Source organism: Streptopelia decaocto (genome assembly GCF_964273445.1).
Source record: "Streptopelia decaocto genome assembly, chromosome: 3".
NCBI classification, from domain to species: Eukaryota; Metazoa; Chordata; class Aves; order Columbiformes; family Columbidae; genus Streptopelia; species Streptopelia decaocto.
The window spans coordinates 70,151,852-70,175,266 of NC_138656.1; the positions used below are offsets into that span (position 1 = coordinate 70,151,852).

General features: G+C 37.8%; 2 protein-coding genes across 2 annotated transcripts in view; one reads left to right on the forward strand and one right to left on the reverse strand.

The window, feature by feature from the left end:
- LOC309438129 (dermatan-sulfate epimerase-like) overlaps positions 1-23,415 on the reverse strand; it is a 186,778-nt gene that overhangs the window by 152,019 nt on the left and 11,344 nt on the right.
- On the forward strand, positions 10,338-18,199 carry COL10A1 (collagen type X alpha 1 chain). The gene is made up of 2 exons (XM_082048127.1): positions 10,338-11,227; positions 16,216-18,199. The coding sequence occupies exons 1-2, from the start codon at positions 11,089-11,091 to the stop codon at positions 18,069-18,071; spliced, it is 1,995 nt and encodes a 664-aa protein (XP_081904253.1). The 5' UTR covers positions 10,338-11,088; the 3' UTR covers positions 18,072-18,199.

The following is a 23,415-nucleotide window of genomic DNA, read 5'->3' on the forward strand; positions in this document are numbered from 1 at the left end:
GATGTTCCTTTATCAATGCAAAAGTTTGTCTTATCTTTAGAGAGTGTTTTTGATTCACGGAAACTGGAAAGGTATTAGAATCATCCTTCGCTATTATAAAGTAGTTTTTAAATGTTGTCCAGAGATTATTCCACATATCAAAGAAATTCCACTCATGCTCCTTCCAGCACTCAGTTTCCCAGCAGTGTTGACACTCCCTGCACGACTAGCCTAAATATATTTTCCCTTAAAGTACCTGCAAACTATTGGTACACAAACAAAAAAACCTGTTCTAAATGGGATGAGTGTCTCAGGGACAGAGTACTGCACGAAGGCCTTGGAGAGAGGAGTCTGCCAGAAGCTCAGCCCAGTTCACATAAACATCCTGCGGTCATCAGCACAGCCCAAGGTGGAATCCAGCTCTGAAACCCAAAACAATTTATGTACACAGGACATACCAGAAAAGATCTGGATTTAGACAGGTATAAAAAGCAACCAGGAGAAAAATATGGTACTAATGTTAATTTTACTTTTACGTACTAATATGTAGGTAAGCAAATACATCCCACTATAGGCTACACAGGAGGTCTATTTTCTGAAACAATAAGCTCTCTCTGAATGACCCAACATGTTCTTGGTGACCTAACATTTCAATGGACAAACAGTGTTATGTTTAGGTTCTGAACATCTTTAAATGTTCTCCTTTTTTTCAGCTTTATACATAAATATTTCAAACTGGTAAATGAAAGTTTCAGTCCAAAAACCAGGTTGCAGATCTCACTCCTTTAACTTCTACTCAATTTTCAGATGGATCTTCTGTATATAGGTATTCTTCCTGATTCTACTGCATCTACTTGTAATACAGAAGTCTATTTCTCAGCCAAAAAATGTGAAGTACCTTTAAAACAAACATGTTAGCATGCAGAATGACACCGCAAATATAAAGAGAATTTTGACTTGTTTCTAATGCAGAATTGGATAACCAGATACTGATAAGCCATGCAATGGCAATAAGGCAATGCTGAACAGACTCTACCAGACTTAATGATAATGATGTCATGAAACCAGCATGAATGAAACACTTCAAGCAAGTAACAGCATTCATTTTAACCCTAGCTTCCCAGATTCCACACTTGTTTTTGTTGACAAATAATTTAGAGCAACATGGCAAACAGTCTCAGAACTTCCAGGGTACAAATACATCTTCCCTTTTTACATGTTAAAAAGCCCTCCAAGTCATCATATGATTTTTTTTTTTCCTCTGCATACAAATAGTGATACTAGCTTTCAAACTAGGATCTACAGCTTGTGGGTGGCCAAATCCTTGCACCATTTGAATGGTCTGGAACATGCGCCAGGGCAGACAGCCACTTGTTTAAGTTACATTCCTCTTAATTTCTGTCTGAGGTGAAACCACAGACAAGTCCAAGACACTTGGAGTAGATATTCACTACAGATCTTGATCAAGTCTCATTCCCTTATATTTCAATGATATAGATATATTCCCCAGCCAGCCAAAATACATTCAAAAAAATTACCATTTTAAAGCTCTAATTGGAAACACAGAAGTGATGCGAATTTAGACAACAGACTTCCTTTGCCAAAGGTTTTTCTAAAGTTGACTTTCAAGTCCTGTAAAGACCTACTAAATCCATTCAGTGGCAAGAATAAAATTAAATAAAACTATAGCAGTTTTATATTCAAACTACAATGAAAAACCTCAGTCAAAACAGTATAATACATAGTAAAATGAACATACCCACAAGTATGCCTAAGATGCAAACACACAGTAGACAATCACAAACTACTCATTGATGATGATTGCTCCTTCTTACAACAGCTTGGAGCACAGTGCCAGCTGACCACAATGCATTTACTCTGCCTTTCCCTCTGGTTTTGTAGCAGCTCAGCACAGGTTGCAGCCAGGCTGCTAAATAGAGTAAAACTGCTTCAGCTTTTCAGCACTAAGGTCCAAGAGCCTGCACATAGCCAGACAGATGGGTTCAAGCCCAGGTTAAGGCACCGACATGTAAGATAGTTTAATTTCCAGCTCAGCTGTACCCAAACGCCATTATTTTTTTCTCTTGAATTTCCATATTACATGGGCTTACATTCACCTAGTACGGTGAACTGCTCACAGTTCTCCCCCATTTCATGAAAGTTTGATCAGAAAATAGTCAACAATGGCTAAGTAAAAGTGGAGCACCAGGAGCAGCAGTGTCCTCCCTCCTCTTCTTTTGTTACTAAAGAAACCCATAGGTTCTACACAATTTCTCAAGGAAGACGTTGCATGAGATAACCATAAAACTCAGACTCCACATCACAATCCAGACTATGTGACACAGATAACTGGCTCCCTCCATATCCCCTTCCTATCATATCTGACCCACTTGCTCGCCCCCATTTCAAGGTCCTAACTTTTTATCCTGGTTATTGCAGATTTGTAGAAAACGTCTTCCACTCCAGACCTGTAGCAATATCGACATCTCAGAAAATAAAAAAAAGTGGTGACGATTATGAAGTCAAAGGTACAGTCAATTTACTGCCAATGTCCAGAAAGTTTGATATCTTCAGAGGAACCTGCACAGCTAAATCCAAAAGCAACACACTCAAAACCTCAAGCAATTTCTGCTTGCAAACTTCTGTATGCATCAGAAATACATCAGACTCCTATCTGTTAACTCTGTGGAGATCCTTGCTTACATCTCACCATCAATGGGTGGAGAAATCATCTAATGTCACCTCCAGCAAGAGTAGAATTTTCAGTTTTATTTTTCTGACATTTACCACAGCAGCAGCAGGGTCAGTAGTATCACCATGGGAAACAAGCTGGCAGTTTGGTCAGGTTGATTGTCATGAGATTAGTAGTGCTGATCCTTCCCTCCTATCTGGATAATTTTTTGTTCCTGTAGTTTGGAATGTATTTACCTTCTCCACATATGAACCACTTCTATGTAACTATCTTTCAATCCTCAAATCTTTGAATGTGAGAGCCTATTGGTTACAGTACTTTAAAAATTCTTCATATCGATACAATTTTTCCCCTATGAAATGCAGAAGACACTGACATAGCATAACCTATAAAACTTTGCAGCCCTGATGCATTTTCTGTAATAATAAAAGCAGCCACTTCATTAGGACTTTATTACAAGCAGGTAATTATGACTCTCCTTTATGACAGTATAATGCTTGTAAAAATCCAGTCTCAGCTTAGTGAAACTAGTAGTAATCATCAGGAACAATTAGGCTCCATAGATTCAAGTTTATTTTACATAAGGGAGAGAGAGTATAGAACGTTTATATGCACTCATCAACAGAACTTTCCTAAGTTTCCATTTAAATAAATGAAAAGGAATCAGCAATACTTAAACTGCCAGACTTATAAAAGTCAAACAAATCCCTTATTTTTAAAGTGAACTCAGACGACTTTTATTTGTTCTGGCTGTACAAGTCTGGATTTCCCCTACCACCACCACCTTTGGCACCTGTTTTTAAACTTTCATGTTTAAAAACAACTCTGTGCCAATTGTCCAAACCACAGCAGGTAGTAGGGTCAATGAACGAGACTATTCAGCAGGCTGACTACCTGCTCCAGTGGGTACGCTTGAGACAGCAGCTGTTACACCTATTTTTCACCAACTAATTGGAGGATTCTTCTAATTAAGTAACACTTGAGGAACCACTTGAACTTTTTCACCCTTGGGAAAGTAGGGTGGTTCCCACCCTTCTCTTACAATGGTTTCTACTTTATTCACTGTGGTCCAGAGGAGTCTGAAAGAAACCTTGAGTCCAGCAGGCACAGAGGTAGAACAAGATGTTAAATACACTAATATAAGAGAAAAATAGAGCATGAATTAAAGAAAACATAAAAATATTCCTGCTTCATCTCAAGAAAACGACTATCTAGCATTTTTATATGAAGGCTCTTTCTGCTGTTACTGCCAGGTTTTTAAACCAGAACCTCAGGAACTTACTAAAAATAGAAAGACTACTTGCAGTAATCTTTAATGACCAATTATATATTTTGGGTATTTAAAATCATTTAACACATCCTGTGAAATGATCTGGACCCACAGAAAACAAGCCTCCCTCCTTCCATTACTTCCAGGAAAGTCTGATTGCATTTTAGTCCAAATAATTTTCTTTCTTACTCAGCTTACAGAAAAGCTTCATAAAGCATTGTACTGACACAACTGAGAGTGCAGTCAAGATCAGGCAGATGAGCACTTTGAGGCAAAAGGAACTGGAAACCTCTTCAGCTGGTTACATTTAAGCAGCTCCAGAAACAGTTTTGTGGAACCCTCTCCTAAATATCTCAAGTCAAATTTTTGTATTTGCTTAGGCTCTTCAGTGGCCAGGCCACATGATTTTTGTTTTGTTTTTTTCCTAAATTGTGCACAAAGTTACCTGGACATTTCTGTTCTCTTCCATCATAAAGACACAAGTCCTGCCATCACCTCCATGCTTAAATTTTTAAGCAAATGTAGTGAAAAAACCAAACTTTAAAGATATAAACATTTACACTACTTACTCAGAAATGCATTTGTGAGAAGAAGAATAAATATCAATATATAAAAACAGCTTTGTGTTTTCAACATCTTGAAAAAACTGCTCTGTTTTCATTTAGAGCCACACAACTGATATGAGTTTCAAATTAATGCATTCATTTGATCGATATTTCTTCTTTTTATTTTCAGAGGCAGGGAAAGAAGGAAAAAAAAATGAGAAAGGAATGAGGTCAGGCCAGCAGCATACACAAGGTACTGGAAAACATCTTTCCTAACACCAGTACTTATGTTTGGTATGTTTTGCTCTAGTACCATAAATTCTCTAAGATGGGTGAAGATTACCTTATCTTTATAAAAGCATAATGAAATGGGGCCACAAACAACATAGTATTATTGATGAATGCTTTTTAACAATAACATCTGAAGGAATGTATAATCAGACATTCACATCAGCCTCAAAGCTTTCTCTATAACTGATGCAGAACACATCTTTTCCTGATGTTTCGGCATGGTTATTCAGCGCCTCTGCAAGTTAACTTAGTCAGAATACAACTGTAAATATTTAACTGGGTGTCATCTATTTAAATATACCACTATACTAAATAGAACTCTTGTGATCAACAGTTACCTGAGCTGAACAGAACAAACTGGCCAGCAGTCAGTCAGTTTTGCAGTGCCAGAATAAATACAGACCATCTTTCCATTACTACTTGAAAGCAGGACATTTATTCAACCACAATTACAAGTGTTAGAAGTACAAGGGCTCTAAATCTATAAAAAGACTAATACAGGACTGTAGGAGTAACACAGTTTGTTTGTAGAGAGAATTATTTATTGTATCACGAAGTATGAATATGGATGGAACTGCACAGCGCTGCAGATTACCTCAAGAAGCATCTATTAATTACAAAAGATGACATACATTCTGAAACTCAAAAGAAATCTTATTTATTTTGCAATTGGCAAGGTAAACATTTTCTTCATTAAGATGTTTTGCAGTCCTATGCAGCCCAAGTGGCTAGTGTTGGAAGATAAAATACCCTCCATGTAAATACAATGTAACAATAACTACAAAACAAAGAAACAACAATGAAAACAAAACAAAAGCCCTCAGGTTTCCACAGCTATTGAACTTATACATTTTCCTGCCTCCTATTTCTTTGGATACATTTGACTGTGAGCAGTAAGAAGCTGAAAAACCCGTGTTAGTTTTCCCCATTGAGGTACAGTGGAACACTTTGTTCCCCTGCGCTCCCATTGAGAGCTCACCCAGCTGCTATCGCAGGAGCGTGCAAACACTCCTCAGTGTTGTGTGACGGAAAGGGAGAGAGGATGGTTTTAAACCATGGAGATGAGATGATTTAGGAGTTTCCAGAGTGTCATAAAGTGCACCACAAACTAGGAAACCCACTTCTTTAATTTCATGTCAGGCTTTCAAACTCACACTTAGAAACTCCTAAGTGCCTTTCTCGAAGAACTTAAAATTGGAAACAGGAGAATTTCTTCACCAGAGATGGTGCTACAAGCTGTTAAAGTGCCCTTTAATAGAAGAAAACAGACTAGGGTAGAGCCTTCAAAGTTTGCTTCAGGCAGATAACAAAATTGGAACCGACAACATCAGGAAGCACCAGTCACAGATACTGAAGCAGAAGTGGCAAAATAATTGCGTCTTCTTAACAGTGTTGAGATTTTATGTCGTCAACAAAAAGTTACTCCAAATTTTTCAGACTTCTTTTTAAACTACAGGAAAAATCTCCCATCAACAGATTCTTGCCTCTTCACAGCTGAGATTACCCAGCCAAACAAAAGGAGTAAACAACCCCTTGAGTTTCCTTGGCTATTATATTTTAATATAAGTAATAACTACAAAAAAAAAGAGAGTCAGGATTAAGACTAAAAGCTAATTATTAAAAATAACACAAGTTGAGTTAAAGCTGTGAATTATTACTTTCAGATAACTCACAGTTCTTTGAAACTACACACATGGTTTATGCTCAGATGGTGCACAAAGCAAGATCACATACTCTAAATGAAAACAATAAATCTAAGCATATTTACACTGAAAATCCTCAGCACTGGGAACATATTTAGCCAATTCCCAACTACTGCAAGGGCTTAGCCCAGCCTTTCTCTGAGTTTTGCTTCTCCTTTTTCCTTTTTTGGGGGTCAGGGGAGTAAGAGTGGGGATGGGGTATGTGACAGGGAAGTTGCTGGTTTTATTAATATTTATGCTGAATTAGGGTGTTCCACACTTCTTCCTCATAGCAGTTGCTTATTGTGGGACTCATTCAAATCACTTTGTGAGTAACTTTCAGAATTGTGGTGAAAATCAGTTCCCATTTCCCAAATCATGGTGTCTTTTCCATGTTATTTATGCATGTGTTTTCACTGACTCTGTGGGAGTAGGAAACTGCAGCAATAGGGGGTTTTGGAAAGCATGTGTGAGTGCCTGCTTTCTAACAACATTAAACAACAAACTGAACATGCAGTCAGCAAATACGACAAAACACTGCAGACCACTGCGAATGGCATTAAAGACACTGAATCCAGTACTTACTTCATACGGTCCAGAGAAACTGTAATTTAGAGTGTTTTCATTGCAGTTAAACTTAGGACTTAAGCTATTACACTGCCATGGAGAGAAGCAGCCAGCACATAACTAAAAAGTAAGTTCTGGAGTGGTGCAATGGATCAAATGTTATTCCTGATTATTATAGTAATGGGACAGGGGGAGCAGGAGGGAATGAAGACACCTGCCTTTGTAAGCAAATCCGACCTTCTAAATGCATAACTATAAAACAAAAGTATCTAAATGTTTCTGTTTTGAAAAGAGGTGAGCAAATAACCTCTTGTTTAAAATGTGCTGTTACTGTAAATAGGTATACACAGGTATGTCTGCTGCATGTATTTTTACACATGCAAATATATACCGATGCCTACCTTTCATATGCATATCCACAGCAACAAGGAAAACATACAAAAGCAGTGAATTCCAATTCTACCTCAATTTCCCATACCCACAAAAAACAAAACCTCAAACCAAAGAAGCAGCATAAGACAGCACAATAGGGTGGAGCTTGGGTCAAACACAGGGACAAGGGGTTTGCCTGTATATACGTTTTGACCCCACAATCATCCCTATTTACACAGAAACACACAGAGATTATTCACCTTCCTGCCCAGAAGAAGCCAAGGAGGAAGTGAGGCTGCTGGGCAAATATCAGTGTACATTATTAGTGCTTTTGTACCAGGAGCATGCCTGCTTTGGGGGTATTTATGAATTAGGTTAGAAATTAGCATGAAACTGTGTGTGCATAAAACTGTTGCCTGCTGTTCTTAACCAAATATTGTCAAATTAGCAACAACCACACTTCCCACTAAGGGCTGTATATTTAAATGTTTTAAAATCAAAAGCTATTTTTGGATTTATGTGAACCAAAAAAAGGAGCTGGAGTTGTATTTCTTCAAGAAGGAAATAAATTCTATGCCCATACATTTCTGCCTCTGTCAAAAGTGGATCACTGGATTCTCATTTGAATTTATAGAAAATAATTTTTAAATTAAGTACCTTGAAAATTTACACAAACAACTTGAGGACAAAGCTTCCTTCTTAAAAAGATTAAAAAGAACTGAATGAACACAGCAGGAGTAGAAATGTCATCTCAGACATGTAAACATTCTCTGAAAGCTTGTGACCAGATTGGACATGCAAGCTTAATGGGGAAAGCAGGCTTCATACTGAAGACCTCCGCAAGTGGAAAGGCTTTATTTACAAAAAATGGAACATAATGTTGTTTAGAGGATGGCTAGGAAGAAGAATAGAAGAAAAGAACTGGTCGACAATCTATTAAATAAATGATTGCAGCAGTCTTTAAATCACAACATTAGTACAGCCCTCTAGTAAGCAAAGTTATTAGCACAATTCTAAGCAGAACAGACTTGATGGTCCATTGGTCTCTTTCAGTACAGTAACTTGTGTTCTAGGATATTTGCCATAATACATAAAAGCCAAAAAAGTTGTTACTTGAAGAGTGTGGAATTAAACAAAGACACAAAGCAGGTAAAATTCAGCCCACGTTAACCTGTCATTCCACAGGATAGCCACACAGTTCAGGGCCACCAGCTCAGTCTTTTGGCTGGAACGGTAACAGGTGTCCCTTCTGTACCTATCATGCACGAGAACTCACAGTAACACAGGTTATTTATTAGTATTCCTCTAATATAACATGCTAGTACCCTTGCCTGATTACAGTATTTCTACAATTGGTACTAGGATATGGGTGCATACATGTTCCTCTGCACAGATATTGCTTGTACCTCACCAGAAGGCTCCCCAAACAGCTTCTGCAAATGGCATAAGTTAACTTGAAAAATAAATACATTCACACAGAACCAGGACACTAACTTGTAGCACACACTCAGCTTCCTTTCGTAACACAAACATCATTCGTCTTTGTTTTTCCACTAATTTTTAGTGCAAAGGAAACAAAGAATTTCAGACACATCCAAAAATCTAGCTCCTACAAGACTGAATACCATGTAACAAGTGAAAGAGGTCTGCAATCGGCAAAAGAGTTTTAATACACAGTTAATTTACAGGTAGGTAATTTTGCTAAGAATGTTTGATAAAAGCAAAGTGCACTAAATATTTAGTTCTACAGATTCATCCTAAATTAGAAAGGTTTGTTTCTTCTCTCTTATTTTGCCCTTCAGAGTCACAGATAATTCAAGATTGAAAATCACTGCCTATTTAGTACTGAACACTAATCAAAATGATGCTGAAACACTGTAACACTCAAAAAAAAAAGTCACTGTGTGGATACAGTATATTAAGCAAGATTACTTTAACAGACTTTAACACCTAAAATTGGTTTATAATCTGAAGAAAAAGAGATAAACTGCAAAGTTCAATCTACCAACAGTAAAACAGCAGTAGTTTAAATTCACTAAACAAACTATTTTCTAGGGAAAAAACATGCATCTAGTAAAAGTACAGCAATAGGTGCATTTGACTGAACAAACCTTAAAAAAAGTCAATTGCTGAATGCAGAAAAGCTCAGAAAAGCTCTACCAGCTCCAAATATCTGTCTGTATAATACTTGCAAATTTAAGGAGTATGGATTTCAATACATTTGTTACAACTAGACACAATTATGTTCTCATTGTGTAAGGCAAGCTTGCATTTCCAGAGTTCATAATACAGAAACATCACTTGCAGATTACATCATATATGTAGTACTGTACCTCCAGCATCAAAACACAAGTCTAGAAATACACTGTGAAGATAAACTCCTAAAACAATAACTGCTTAAAAGTAATCTTTAGGTTCTCATACAACTCCCTTATTAACATCTTAATTGATTGTAAGTTCTCCATTCATATCCCAATAACAGTTACAAGTCATCTCTACAGACTTTAGTGGGGTTACTCCTGAAGGTAACAGCTCAAAGTGCAAAATGTGCAGTTCTTTCCTTGAAACAATTACAGAGAAATCCAAATGAAGAACTTAGAATTACTAACCTTACAAGTTCATGATATTTTCCCAATGTTACCTTTCTCAGTTCTAAAAACCGAGCAGCTGTAAAATTTTAGAAAATACTAACTACAAGCAATATAATTTCATCAACAATAAGAAATCCTAGGGAAGAAGAAAAAAAAACAAAAAACACTCAACAGGATCTAGGATGACTACCCAAAATAGCTTCCCCCACCCCTAAGAAACACACATATACACACAGATAATTACTGCTTACTAATTTTTGGGGAGGAGCTTATGCACAGCAGTCACCCACCTAGGGAGAAAATCGTATAAATACTCAAGGGTGACACTTGAAATCATCAGCTTCTGCTCACTCACCAGTGGCAGAAGAACTCCTCACTAGAGGAGGATTCACTGCTCTACTACTCTGCATTGGAGCTCCACAACACTTCTGGTATGTTACAATTTCATTCTCTTTGGTTTTGAAGGTAACTTCTACAGGATGCATGTTTTCTGGTTGGGAAGGGAAGAGGGGTGATACTTAAAAGCAGTGACAGCATCCTCACTGCCACTGGGGCAATTTGAAAGGCTACAGAAAAAAGCCTGATTTCAAGCAAGGCAGCATGAGATTTTTGCCACTGATGCTGAAGGAGCCAGGACTTTGTTCTTCATTTGCTACAGCATTAGAAAGAGGCAATAAGGTTGTGGTAGAGTGTTTATGTCTTTCCACTGAAATCTTCATTTCAGGAGATTTGATACATGCAACTCATGAACTTACTTTTGGAGCGCTAGTGTAAACAGGAAAATAATCACTGTTTCTGAGGACAGTGGTTTTAAATAGGAAAATAATAATTTTAAGTGGATGCCAGTCTAAGAGTGAGACTATTACCCCTAAGCTATCTGTATCAGACCTCTATCATTCAAACTGATAGTATTAATGATTTCCTTTTTCTTAGAGGATTTTTCACAACTAGTGAAAGCAGGAGGAAGTCAACACAAAATAATGTTAAATGCCAATACTTTTGGTAAACACATTTATTCATGCACAAGAAACAGAACTGAACAACTTTTCTTTATAACAAACTTTTTCTCTCCTTTCTAACACAGAACGGATTGGGAAACATGCACTTACAAATATCCTTACTGCTGCTGTTTTGTCTGAACATTGTCCATGGTAGTGATGGATATTTTTCTGAGAGATACCAGAAACAATCCAGCATCAAGGGGCCACCTTTTCTACCATTCAATGTAAAGAGTCAAGGTAAGTTTACTATTTTTTGATAATAAACTAACACAATTATTCCTAATGGGTCAACACATGAGCAAAAGCTTTTTGTTTATACTATTGGTATTCAACTTTCACTAACAGTTTAGGTTTATTAAAATCATGTCACCACTGCAGAAGAAACTGGCAGTGGCTCTGGCAGTTGCTCCCTATTTACAAAGATGCACAGATGCACCCTTGCCACAGACTTTTTTTTTTTTTTAAACACAATAATCACTAAAAGCATATAGATCACAGCTACAGATCTGATCTTCAGTAGTAGGAATAATACAACATGATTGTGTACATAATTATGGACAAGATGCTAATTATCCTCAAATTTATTTATTGAATACTGGGGTTACTAACAACAGACCTGTCATCTACAATATTCAGAAAGAACTTCTACATATTCTGTCATGTTATCTCTACTCAAAACAGACCTTAGGTGTGAATTTAAGTATATATCTGATACATATGGCCAAATATGTATCTGTTTAAGTTTAGAAATGAAAAATAGATTGATATATAATCATGAAAGTATGACCTAGCCCTCTACATAGTTTTTTTCATGCATGATTTAAGCCTATACTTTCATTATCAGACTAATTTCATAGTAATATAACAATTCTATCTCTATTATAAAAAGTTCTCATTTCATAAATCACTCTTACTGTATAGGTAGATTGTATAGGCACTATATAATTGCAATGCTAAACATTGTGACATCTTATTTCTGGGTATCACCTCTGTTCTTTTAAGTCAAACGTGTGGCTATACTTAGTGTTTGAAACTGTGAGTTGCTCTATTTTTCCACAGTTAGGCCAAAGCTCTTTTAAAAAAATCTTGAAGTCAAAACTTCTCAGCTTCCTAGGTGTTGGTTTTATTTATGAATTGTCCCTAAAAGGCTTATCAGTAGTCTCTATTCAAAATTATCATGACTACGGTTAAGAGAATTGAATCTTCCTCATAAACATCACCTTCCCTGCCTGCCTCCCTGAAAAATATTATTTTCTTTCAGACATCAACAGGCTATTCAGAATAGCTTTCTGTTTTGCTGTATCCTATCTACTTTTAGCTGTAATAATCAAACTTGGGCAGAAATGAGGAAATCAAGTAAGGGATGCAGAAAACAGGATTTGCAGCTTCTCTTCACCAGAGAAGGAACATTTTAGACTACATCTGCATTAGAAAATAGGGTAGCATAACAGAAGTAGATTTGGAGAGCAGAATAGTTGCTGCTCAGGATGCAGCATCCACATTACCTTCATTTAGGAGGTTTCACTTCAGAATAGCCCTAATCTAATCCTATGGACCGGATGCCCATGATAAGCACACATTGAGTCCCAAGATGCACCCTCATCTCACCCCAACCAGCTCCAGCCCACGTGCTCCATGAACATTCTGCAGTAAGAGCCAAGTGATAGCAGCATGGCTGGGAAACTCGCCCCCAAAACTGTTCTTCTGGGCTGTACCAAAGTATTGCCACAGTTTCATCCCTTTCTTTCAGCACAAGAGCTTTCTGGAACACTACCAGCACTCTCAGATTGAATTTAGGAACATGTACATAAACAGCTACTCTGAGGACCTACTAACTAGAAATTCCACTGGGTTAGAGTTGCATTTCCTTCCTCTCCCCTCATTAACTTCTCATGGTGTTTTCCCTTGACTTTATTCAGAATCATTCACATATAATGTTTTTTTTAAGGAAGGAGAAGGGTAGACAGAAAACATGGTGAAAAGAGAAATTAATTATCCTGATCTAAGGTTTCATTTCATACATTAACACAGAATCTGATTTGGATGAATCTTCACATTTAGAATGAAAATGGATTAACATGTGAGATGTGCAAAATGCTGTCTATCTATGAAGGATAATAAAGACTATATACTAGACATTCAAAGCAGGAACAACCTACAGTTTTACAGATGTGCGAGTCCAGTCATTCAAAATTGCATGACAAATCTTAATTTGGGGAATAAGCATGAAAATGGAGGACTGGAAAACCACTGCTGTTCTTCTAGTCTGGAAAATAAGCATCCTATAGAGGGTTTTTAGAAGAGTTTAAAGAGGGCAGACTGTTAGAGAATATAATTTCTAGTCTGAGATGATCATGGAAGAATAAAACAGGAGACTACAGAACCAAATTAATCTAACTGTATTGTCTTGTGAGTTCTTCCACATGCAGGTAGCTCAAGCAGCATATGGCAGGTTTTATTATCCTAGCTTACTTTTCCTACTTGGCCACCAAACACTGAAGCAGCCTGGAACCAAAATTTCAGTTTAGGCCCAAACTTGTGACTCAGGACAACATGTAATAGACCATACAATTTCTGTTGGCAATTAAACCCTATTAAAGCTTCATTTGATTTGGTGAATTTTTTTAAGAATCTTGTTCTTGACAGCTCTCCAGTCAGAATATACTTTCATTTTCTCTATGTATTTAGTGTCATCAGTTTTTCAATATACCAGGACATAATTTTCAAACCAGTAGCTCTTTGGCTTGAAATCTTTGAAAAGTCCTAGTTGAAAATAATCATTGAATCAAGTCTGACTGCTCAGCAATGCTTAAAGAAGCCATTATTGCAGGTTATGCTAAAGTCTTCATAATTAATTCAATATATAAATAGGATTTTACTGCACTCAGAGAATACAAACCAATTTTGCATCAGGATATCTGCCAAGACATATAAAAGAGTAGCCAGCAACTACTTGAATTTTCTTGATAAAAATCCTACTTCATTAATGTGTTCAACTGTCCTTTCCTCAGAGGACCTACCATTGTATTTAGACAGTACAATTACCAGACACTTTAATCTAAAAGCAGTAAAACTTTTAAACAATATAGCTCCTCACAGAAAATCTGTATAATAGTATGAACACTGACAAAGCCTTTAGTATCTTATTTAAAAAACCAGCACCCACCACTTTGTGAACCTAGGACTGATATGAAGATGCATCTAAAACATGGTGAAAAGCGAGAAGCACCCTGAAGCTTAAGTCTGATGCAGCTGACATAAAAACCTATTTGTATTTTTCTCCTAATGCTATACAACTGAAACAGCATTAGCTCAGGAACCTGTTCAGGTATTTGTATTGAGGCTTTGATCTGACCTACTTGTATTCTCTGGTGTAAATATATAGTTTTTGAAGTTTCATAGAACCTATGAAATAAATTCTGAGTCCGCCAGTTCAGTAAACTGTTTCCTCTGATGGCAGCTCTATTATCTGTGGTGAATAGAAAACGTGTAAAGAACATTTACACACCATGTCTGCTGCAGGGGATATGTTAATTCTGACAGGCTTAAGCCTTTCCCAAATTAATTTTTCATATGACATAGTTCTTAAAATTTGCCATATCTTATGTCTCTTATACAATAAAACCAACTTACAATTGCACCATACTGAATCTACAAGTTTGGTAGTAAGAAATCCAACAATATCAGTAAAATACTAAAGCCTGCACCAGACTTGTCACAGGTACTCAGATTCCACAGCCTCCTTTGCAGCTGAGAAGGATGTGTATTTTCAGTTTGTCAATAAATCAGAGACATTGCTTTCTTTCTATGTGTAGGATTTTAAAACGATCTTCCTTTTCATTGCTTTAAAGAGGATAAGATAGGAAGGTGTACAAAATAAGGCGATACACATCTGTGGTGATTTCACACATCAGCAAAAAAGAAAATGCACTCTTTATACTTGGTAGATAAAAACAATTTCTCTGACAGCAGAGGAAGAAGGCAATCTTGCAGATCCAGTATCAAACAACAATATAATGTATTTCGTATGCACATCTCTATTTCTTAAAATACAACATGTACAAGAGTAGTTTTCTTCCTTCATCTCATTTTCGGTTGGCGAAGCCTAGCCACAGATTGAAAAAAGAAACTTATTATGTAAGAGACAGCAGAATAGTCATTGCATATATGTACATAAAAACACATGGCTCTTTTTGTAAGAGACTGAAATGGAAATTTTAACTGATCAATCTTTTTTAGATAACCATAAACCAGAATATGTTGCCATTATAAAAAGCAGAATCCAGGCTATTCCTATATTCCAGTTTTTCTTCTTAAAATTACTTCTTAAATTAACATTCATCATAGGTATGCTATTTCATTCTATAATGCTGCCAGATGCTACAAACTACTGAAGTAGTTTCACAATATCCACGTTAATCTTATCTGCAATCTCCTAGAAATCAGCATCCCAATTCCAATATGAAGCTGCAAGCTCCCCAAAGTGCACAAAAAAATAAGCAGTGAACTTGTTTGTTTATTCCTCTGTGTGTGACATTTAGTTAAGTGGCTCCACCTGCTGTTTTGATAACTAAGAAAATGAAGCATTATATTAAAAAAAAAGCCGTAATTCTGACTGCAGTAAGATGAATTATCAGTTGTGACCTTGCCACCACTGTGTGAAATTTTTATGACAAACAAAAATCTTTAAGACAGTATTTGAAAATGTAACATTCACGTGTTTACCAAAAAAGTCAGATTCATGGCCCACTTTTGGAAACGGGAGAGAAAAGACCAAAAATCTCATTACTTAAATGCAGCACCAAGTAATTTCAGAAAAGAAGCTACACTTGCACAGGAAGCTTTCTCTGGTTTTGTTCATCAAGATGCAAGTCTGATTATGTGCTCTATCAGTTGCCTGTTTTTTTGGTAATAGTTTGCATCTACTTGCACAGCATGTTTTAAACTCTCTGATGACCCTATACATATTGAAGCCAAAAAAATTTCTAGAGGCCTTGTAGCTCAGAACACAACTCTAACACATTTGCACTTGTTACTTATTCATATATTAGTTCTGAGACACTTTTGCTTTGAACATCAGGTTCTCAGTGACCAAATACAGTATTAGAAACTTGACTTCTATGAGGTTCAAGTTAAGTTAACCCTTCATGCAATTCACCGCCATGCTACAAGCCTGCAATTCTGTTATAGCTGCCCTGGTTGACCTGTTTTCCTCTCTCTCACAGGTGTGCAGATAAGGGGTGAACAAGGACCCCCTGGTCCCCCAGGCCCTGTTGGACCAAGAGGACAACCAGGTCCCGCAGGAAAACCAGGGTTTGGAAGTCCTGGTCCCCAAGGCCCCCCTGGTCCCCCAGGACCACCTGGATTCTCTGCAGTTGGAAAACCAGGCTTGCCAGGTCTACCAGGAAAGCCAGGAGAGAGAGGATTAAATGGTGAGAAAGGAGAAGCTGGACCTATTGGGCTCCCAGGTGCAAGAGGGCCACAAGGACCCCCCGGCATTCCCGGCCCCGCAGGGCTGACTGTTCCTGGCAAGCCAGGACCACAAGGCCCTCCAGGACCTCAAGGGCCGAGGGGCCCCCCAGGCGAGAAGGGAGAGCCAGGTATCCCCGGTATAAATGGACAAAAGGGAGAAAATGGTTTCGGCGTTCCAGGCCGCCCAGGTGGCAGGGGTCTGCCAGGCCCACAGGGGCCCCGTGGCCTCCCTGGTCCCGCTGGGGTGGGGAAGCCTGGTGAAAATGGTCTTCCAGGTCAGCCAGGTCTGAAAGGTGACAGGGGTTTACCTGGAGCACCCGGAGCAGCTGGTATCCCAGGTCCCCAGGGTCCCCCTGGAGAACCCGGAGAAGCCATCGTTGGTAAGCCTGGGCCAATGGGACCCCCAGGAGCAGCAGGCATCCCTGGAGCCAAGGGACACCCTGGACCTGCAGGCTTGCCTGGATCCCCAGGTCTTCCAGGATTCGGAAAGCCAGGATTGCCAGGGATGAAGGGACACAGAGGGCCTGAAGGTCCTCCTGGCGTTCCAGGAAACAAAGGAGACCAAGGCCCAGCTGGCGTGCCAGGAGAACCAGGACCTGCCGGGCCACCAGGAAACATGGGCCCCCAAGGACCCAAAGGCTTGCCCGGTGAGAACGGCCTACCTGGACCCAAAGGAGACATGGGCCCTGCAGGCCTCCCAGGAATCCCAGGAGCCAAGGGTGAACGAGGTCTACCGGGATTAGAGGGAAAACCAGGATACCCAGGCGAGCAGGGTCTTGCTGGTCCTAAGGGACACCCAGGTTTCCCGGGTCCAAAAGGCGACACTGGCCATGCTGGGCTACCTGGCTTGCCTGGTCCAATGGGTCCACAAGGAGCTAAAGGAGTGCCAGGGATCAACGGCGAGCCAGGCCCCAGGGGACCTTCAGGAATACCTGGCACCAGAGGCCCCATTGGCCCCCCTGGCCTGCCAGGAGCCCCTGGTGCAAAAGGTGAGCCAGGAGCACCAGGATTGCCAGGCCCAGCAGGTATTACTACAAAAGGCTTGAGCGGACCCATGGGACCACCTGGACCCCCTGGGCCTAAAGGCAACAATGGAGAGCCTGGTTTGCCAGGCCCCCCGGGTCCTCCTGGTCCCCCTGGCCAAGCTGTAATCCCACAGATGCCCGACAGCTATGTTAAAGCAGGAGGAGTAAACCAAGCTCTTACAGAGATGCCAGTGTCTGCTTTCAGTGTCATCCTCTCAAAAGCCTACCCTGCAGCAACAGTCCCCATAAAATTTGACAAGATCTTGTACAATAGGCAGCAACACTATGACCCCAGAACAGGAATCTTCACCTGCAGGATCGCTGGACTGTACTATTTCTCCTACCATGTACATGCAAAAGGAACAAATGTTTGGGTTGCACTCTACAAAAATGGTTCCCCAATCATGTACACTTATGATGAGTACATGAAAGGATACCTCGACCAGGCTTCTGGCAGTGCTGTCATCGATCTCATGGAGAATGATCAAGTGTGGCTCCAACTGCCCAATTCAGAATCTAATGGTCTCTATTCCTCTGACTACGTTCACTCTTCTTTCTCAGGTTTCCTATTTGCTCATATCTAACAGCATCCCACTTACACTGTTCTGACACTCTCTCCTTCAGACCATTTTAGCTTGGTGCTGATCTGATTCACCAGGCAACTTCCATTTTGAAACAAAAAACGAGGCGGGAGTGAGAAAGTGGAAGATATTGGTTCAAACTTAGTAGAAGAATATTGTATTTTAGAGAACTGGCATAAGAAAGTTGTTTCAAATGATGATCAATTGTCTAACTGAATGCAACATTAAAATTTTATGAATTTATATAATGCAGTCTCTCCTTTTTTTTAAATTGAACAATCAGAATTTCTAACAATCTACTTTCATAATATGTAAAGTAGCCATTCCAGGAATCTAGATCATACTTCACTACACCTGAAAAAACTGAAGGTATCATTCAAAGTAAATAGTCTCAGAGCACAGTCATCACAAAAGCCAGGTAATAGACTTCAGTAACATTGTCTGCTGACAGCTTCATCTTTAAACTATCAAACAGGAAGAAAACATAACTCCAATACAGTACATAACATGTCACATTTTTTAGTTCCACTTTTCTTATTAATGAATAGCTATCTTGCAGAAAGGTAGATTAACGAATTATTAGCTGTTACTGAAGGTCTAAGACTTCCACAATACAAAAAAGCAACCAGATGTAAAGCCTGGGAACCCACTCAGCTTTCTTTGATACACACGTAGTAATCCACAGCAACAAAATAGTTAATTATTTTTTAAGCTCTTAACATTCTGTAAAACTGTAATGTTCAGAGTACAATAAAAAAAACCCACAACTAACACCAACTCCAAAAGAGCATATCTTCACAACCATGCAGGCACTCACAAAAATCACAACAGCTTTACCACCCCAAACTGGAGACTATTTTTGCATTGTTTTCCCCTGAACAGTTCATGCCTTTAAAACCCAACTATCTTGGGACTATATTTTACTTAAATGGTAAATGTATCAGATTATGACAGTAATTAGTCAGTAGACACAAACACTAGAGATTACATTAATCTGTTACAGCACTATGAGAAATTATTGGTATTAAGTAAACTAGTTTAGTAAAATTAGTGCTTAGAAGTTATCAAACCATAACAGTTTGGTAACACATTTCTTTCAATGACAGTTACCATTCATGTGCTTTAAAAGTGTCACATCCATCAAAACCTTATAAATCCTTAAACTATTAATTCTAGCTTATTTTTTTAAACAGAAGTTCTTAATCACTTGAACTGAAAGTACATAGGCCTATGAACAAAAAAGTTTATAATAAAATAATACAGTAGGCAGCACCACATTTTCTAAGTAGCAATCCTGTGACATTTTTCTTTTGAGCCAAAATAAAACTCAATACACTTGAGCCTGAATTGTCTATCCCCACTTGTCTACCCTCCTGGCTTAGGCCAAATATTAATTACAGAACTCCTAAGAATTATTATTTTTTTTTTGGTACTAAAAAATGTTTTCCTATGCAGTCACTTGCATTAGTTCAACAGCACTTTCTAATATTTAAACATAGGGTGTGCTGCTGCCCATCCCGTGATTTCAGTTAACTAGTCTTTGCACAAACTGGGCCTAGACAGTATTCTTAAAAGCATGATTCACTGATCCTTGTTGTTCATCCACTTTAAATCAGGTTTTGTCCTTAACGTATTTGTTCCTTGAATACTCCTTCAAATAAGTCTACAGCTTAGTATCTCAGGACCATTTTTTGAAGGCCTTTCATAATTGTTCAGACACTGAAAAGCTAGAGATTACACACATCAGCAACCTATCAAAAGCTCTTCCAGAAACCACATCTTTTCTGCATCATGGGCATTAGAGGAAAGAAAATCCAATACAATATTAAAATGAAAACATAAGAGCCTGTAATAGTACAAAACTTGTTTCCAAAAGCTTAAAAAAGATTTCTGAGACAAATTTCAGTAGTTCTTCAGTGGTAAAACACATAAAGCACCCAAATAATCCCTTCTGTATTTAGGTATTTAGGTGGAAAGACAGCAGAGAAGTGTAACAAATTTGTTTGATTCTTTGTTGCCATTTTCACAATTCAGATAAATAATGATGTCTCATCACTGAACTACAATCAACATTAGGAAATTCCTGATGTTTTGCAGAATTTTTGAAGGATTCTTTCCTTTTGGCCAGAAAAGCACTTTTGCTTTTTTGTTGTTACGTTTGAAGTTGCGTGTTAAGGATAAAATATCACAGACATCCAGATCTACTATATTCTGCCAAGACTACAGGGTAATAACAAACTTGTAATTAAAAACCTCTGTATGTGTGTTGTGTGCATGCTGTGTTAGAGAGAGGCTGGAGTAGTTTAGAAAGTTCCAAAATTTCCCTCTGTAAAGTAACACTGCCCATACATCAGCATACCACTTCAGACTACTGATCAATCACATAGACGACAAAAATGTAAGTCACTAAAAAACAGGTTTTAAGTCTAGCATTTTCTTTCCCTGATAACCTTCTTCTTTGTGAAAAACGGCCAATTACAAATTTCTAAGATGCATCCTTAAAACCTGAGAACAGAACTCACCAAGCCTTTTTATGGGCAATTTATGAAGCTGCCATATTGGCCATGACCTTTTTATTTCCAAAATTAAATATAATCTTATAAATGTATTGAAGATACTACAAGTATATCATTTTCACTATATAACTACAGATTCTACAGTTTTCCAAAGTGTCAGGGAAATTACAGGGAATGACAATCATACAAGAGAGACAAGATTTTTAAGATGACATTTTAAAACAGTCTGCTTTAAGAAGTTATCATGCAACTTTCTCCTACAAAAAGCTATTGATTTTTCTGTCAAAAAGAGAACAGAAAAAAGATCATCACCCAATCTGAATTTTTTTCAAGTAGAATAAAAATATAGTACTCCAAGCCCTCGTTACTCCTCTAAAGATCAAACTTTGTTTCCATAGTATCTTGCGGACCTTGGCCCACATATTTTTACATCGCCACTTGCTATTTCTTTTAAAATTGCTCTTTACTAATTTATGTAAAATATACCCAAAGTAAAACACAAAGTAATGTTTAATCACTTTAAAGCTGCAAAATATTCCAGTAATAAGTTAAATGTTTATGAAAAGGATTTACTCAAGTAATTTAATGCTCAATGTGAATATCAGTTGCAGAGGCAATTCTTGCAGGCATTACCAGCTAAGAAGTTACAATTTTGAAAATACAAATATCTGTGTTCATTGCTATCTGACATCATGTATTTCTGACAGTATTGTTTAATAGATTTTCCTCAATTTTTTTTTAGTTACTCTTCACAAAGGAAGATCTGAATAACACAAGATTGTTTTAGAACTCTCTTAGTCTCCCTCTGCAAGCCTCAGTTCTTTACTTCTGTACAAGTAGAAAAGTGGGTTAACACCCATTATTAAGCTGATTCAGGACAATCCTATCCGAAAAAGTCATCCAAAAAAAATATTGTACGACAATTATCTAAGGCAATTACCATAGCTAAGACAATGAAAAGCAAAATCTACCAGACACCTGATTATGATCAAAGAAATCATGTGAAAAAGAGAAGGGACACAGAGAAACAAGGGCATACTGACAACAAACCAAAGTGACTTGCAAACACCTATTTCAAAAAATAAAACGGTCAGTCGTTCTGCTCCATCACTGACAATGGCACTACTTAGGCGGTATTTCAATATGGGACCTTTGCGGCTCCTCAACTGACCACTTAATACGTTTGTTTTTGAAATTTTACCTTGACTGACTGTTAACGAGCACTGCTTTTCTCTGAAGGGTTAAACCCTCTACAAGGTACCAAGGGCATGGTGCTATAGCAAGAGGCTGTGGTTTTCAGGCCAGACTCTGGGCTAAGAAAGATGGTGGGGCTTCCTGGCCTGTAGACATTGGGCTGGAGCCAGGTTTAAGAGTTTCCTCAAGTTATGTTAAGCTTACAGCTGAGAAAAAAATCCCTAAAAACTTAGGCACAAACCTGTGACAGATTAGTACTGCTATTCTCATTTCACAGAGGGACTTAGAGTAAAAAGAGATACTCTGTGGGAATATCAGCTGCTGAGAGATACAGGAAGAAATTATCTCTGGTTCTTCTGACTCCCTGTTCAGTGCTTTATCTACTGGACTATGTTATTAAAAGGAAAATAAGACCACTCTGAAGCCTTTCAAAGCAAGGCATGACAGAGAATAGCACTTTTCATGTATTAGAATGTTTAAGCAGTATATACAATCTGCATTGTTTCACTTCTGGCTTTACAGAGCTTTATCCAAAATAACTCATGCCTGTCAGTTATTTTCAACACTGTTGTGAGTGTGCCTCTTGAGAATGAGGTGTATTAAATTACATACCAACTCTGATAGGATTAAGTCAAATCACACACATGTTTCATGCAGTTTCTATAGTGACATGCACAAATAGGTACCTGATAGGTATGTATATCCATAAATGTACACACGTACACACAAAGAGACACTCATATAAGACGAGCAACTGTTTATATGAGTTCAAAGATCAGACTTTAACTTTTGGTTAAACTATTGCCAAAGAACACTTTAAAAAAATCATTATTTTTTTGCCAAATGCTGCATGATCCACACCTTGTAAAACAAAGGCCTTTCATGATTTGAAAAAAAAAAAAAAAAAACAAACCAAAAATGCTAAAAAATAGTTACAGTTGATTAGGATTTGTTTAATATCAGCAAAAAACAAAGGATATTTATTTCATGTATGAATTAGTTCCTAGAGGAATTCTTAACTATCAATCACACTTAAGCTCCAATGGAAACATGGTAACAACAACACATAACATTTCAGGAATATCTTGGTGTCTTACAATATGCATCCTGACATTAATTTCTATTTTTGTGTGGAACCTAACACAACTTGGTCAATTACATTTGAAAGGAACACAGCAAGTGTTCTACTAAACAAAAGGTAAGAAGAGGGACCAAACTACATCTGTACCTAATGAATGGTGCATTAACAGCAGTAATTCTATTGGAAAATACTACCAGCAAAATGATACAGAATTCTGAACTGAGCTGCAGATAAACTTTTTGAATAAAAAAAACATATAGCTACAAATAATTTCAATTAACTGTGTGCACACACAAGATGGTTAACCTTTATTATCAGCTTACTATTTTATATGCTTAATAGCAATTCAGAAGTATGTGGAAAAAGGAGAATAATTTCTAGCTGAAAAGTATCCAAGATGTTTTCCAACTCTAGCTTAGATTACAATATTACAAGTTTGGCTTTGGGTGGAGGAAGGTTATTAAAATAAAAATTCCGCTACAATTGTTATTTTGTTATAAACACCCTAAAAATCTCCTCACTATTGTGTCAATACTACATGAGGAATTCTAGAGCA

Coding starts and splice junctions, on each gene's coding strand:
- COL10A1 (XM_082048127.1), top strand. CDS start 11,089: ATGCACTTACAAATATCCTTACTGCTGCTGTTTTGTCTGAACATTGTC. Junction 11,228..16,215: donor ATTCAATGTAAAGAGTCAAG/GTAAGTTTACTA, acceptor TCTCTCTCACAG/GTGTGCAGATAAGGGGTGAA.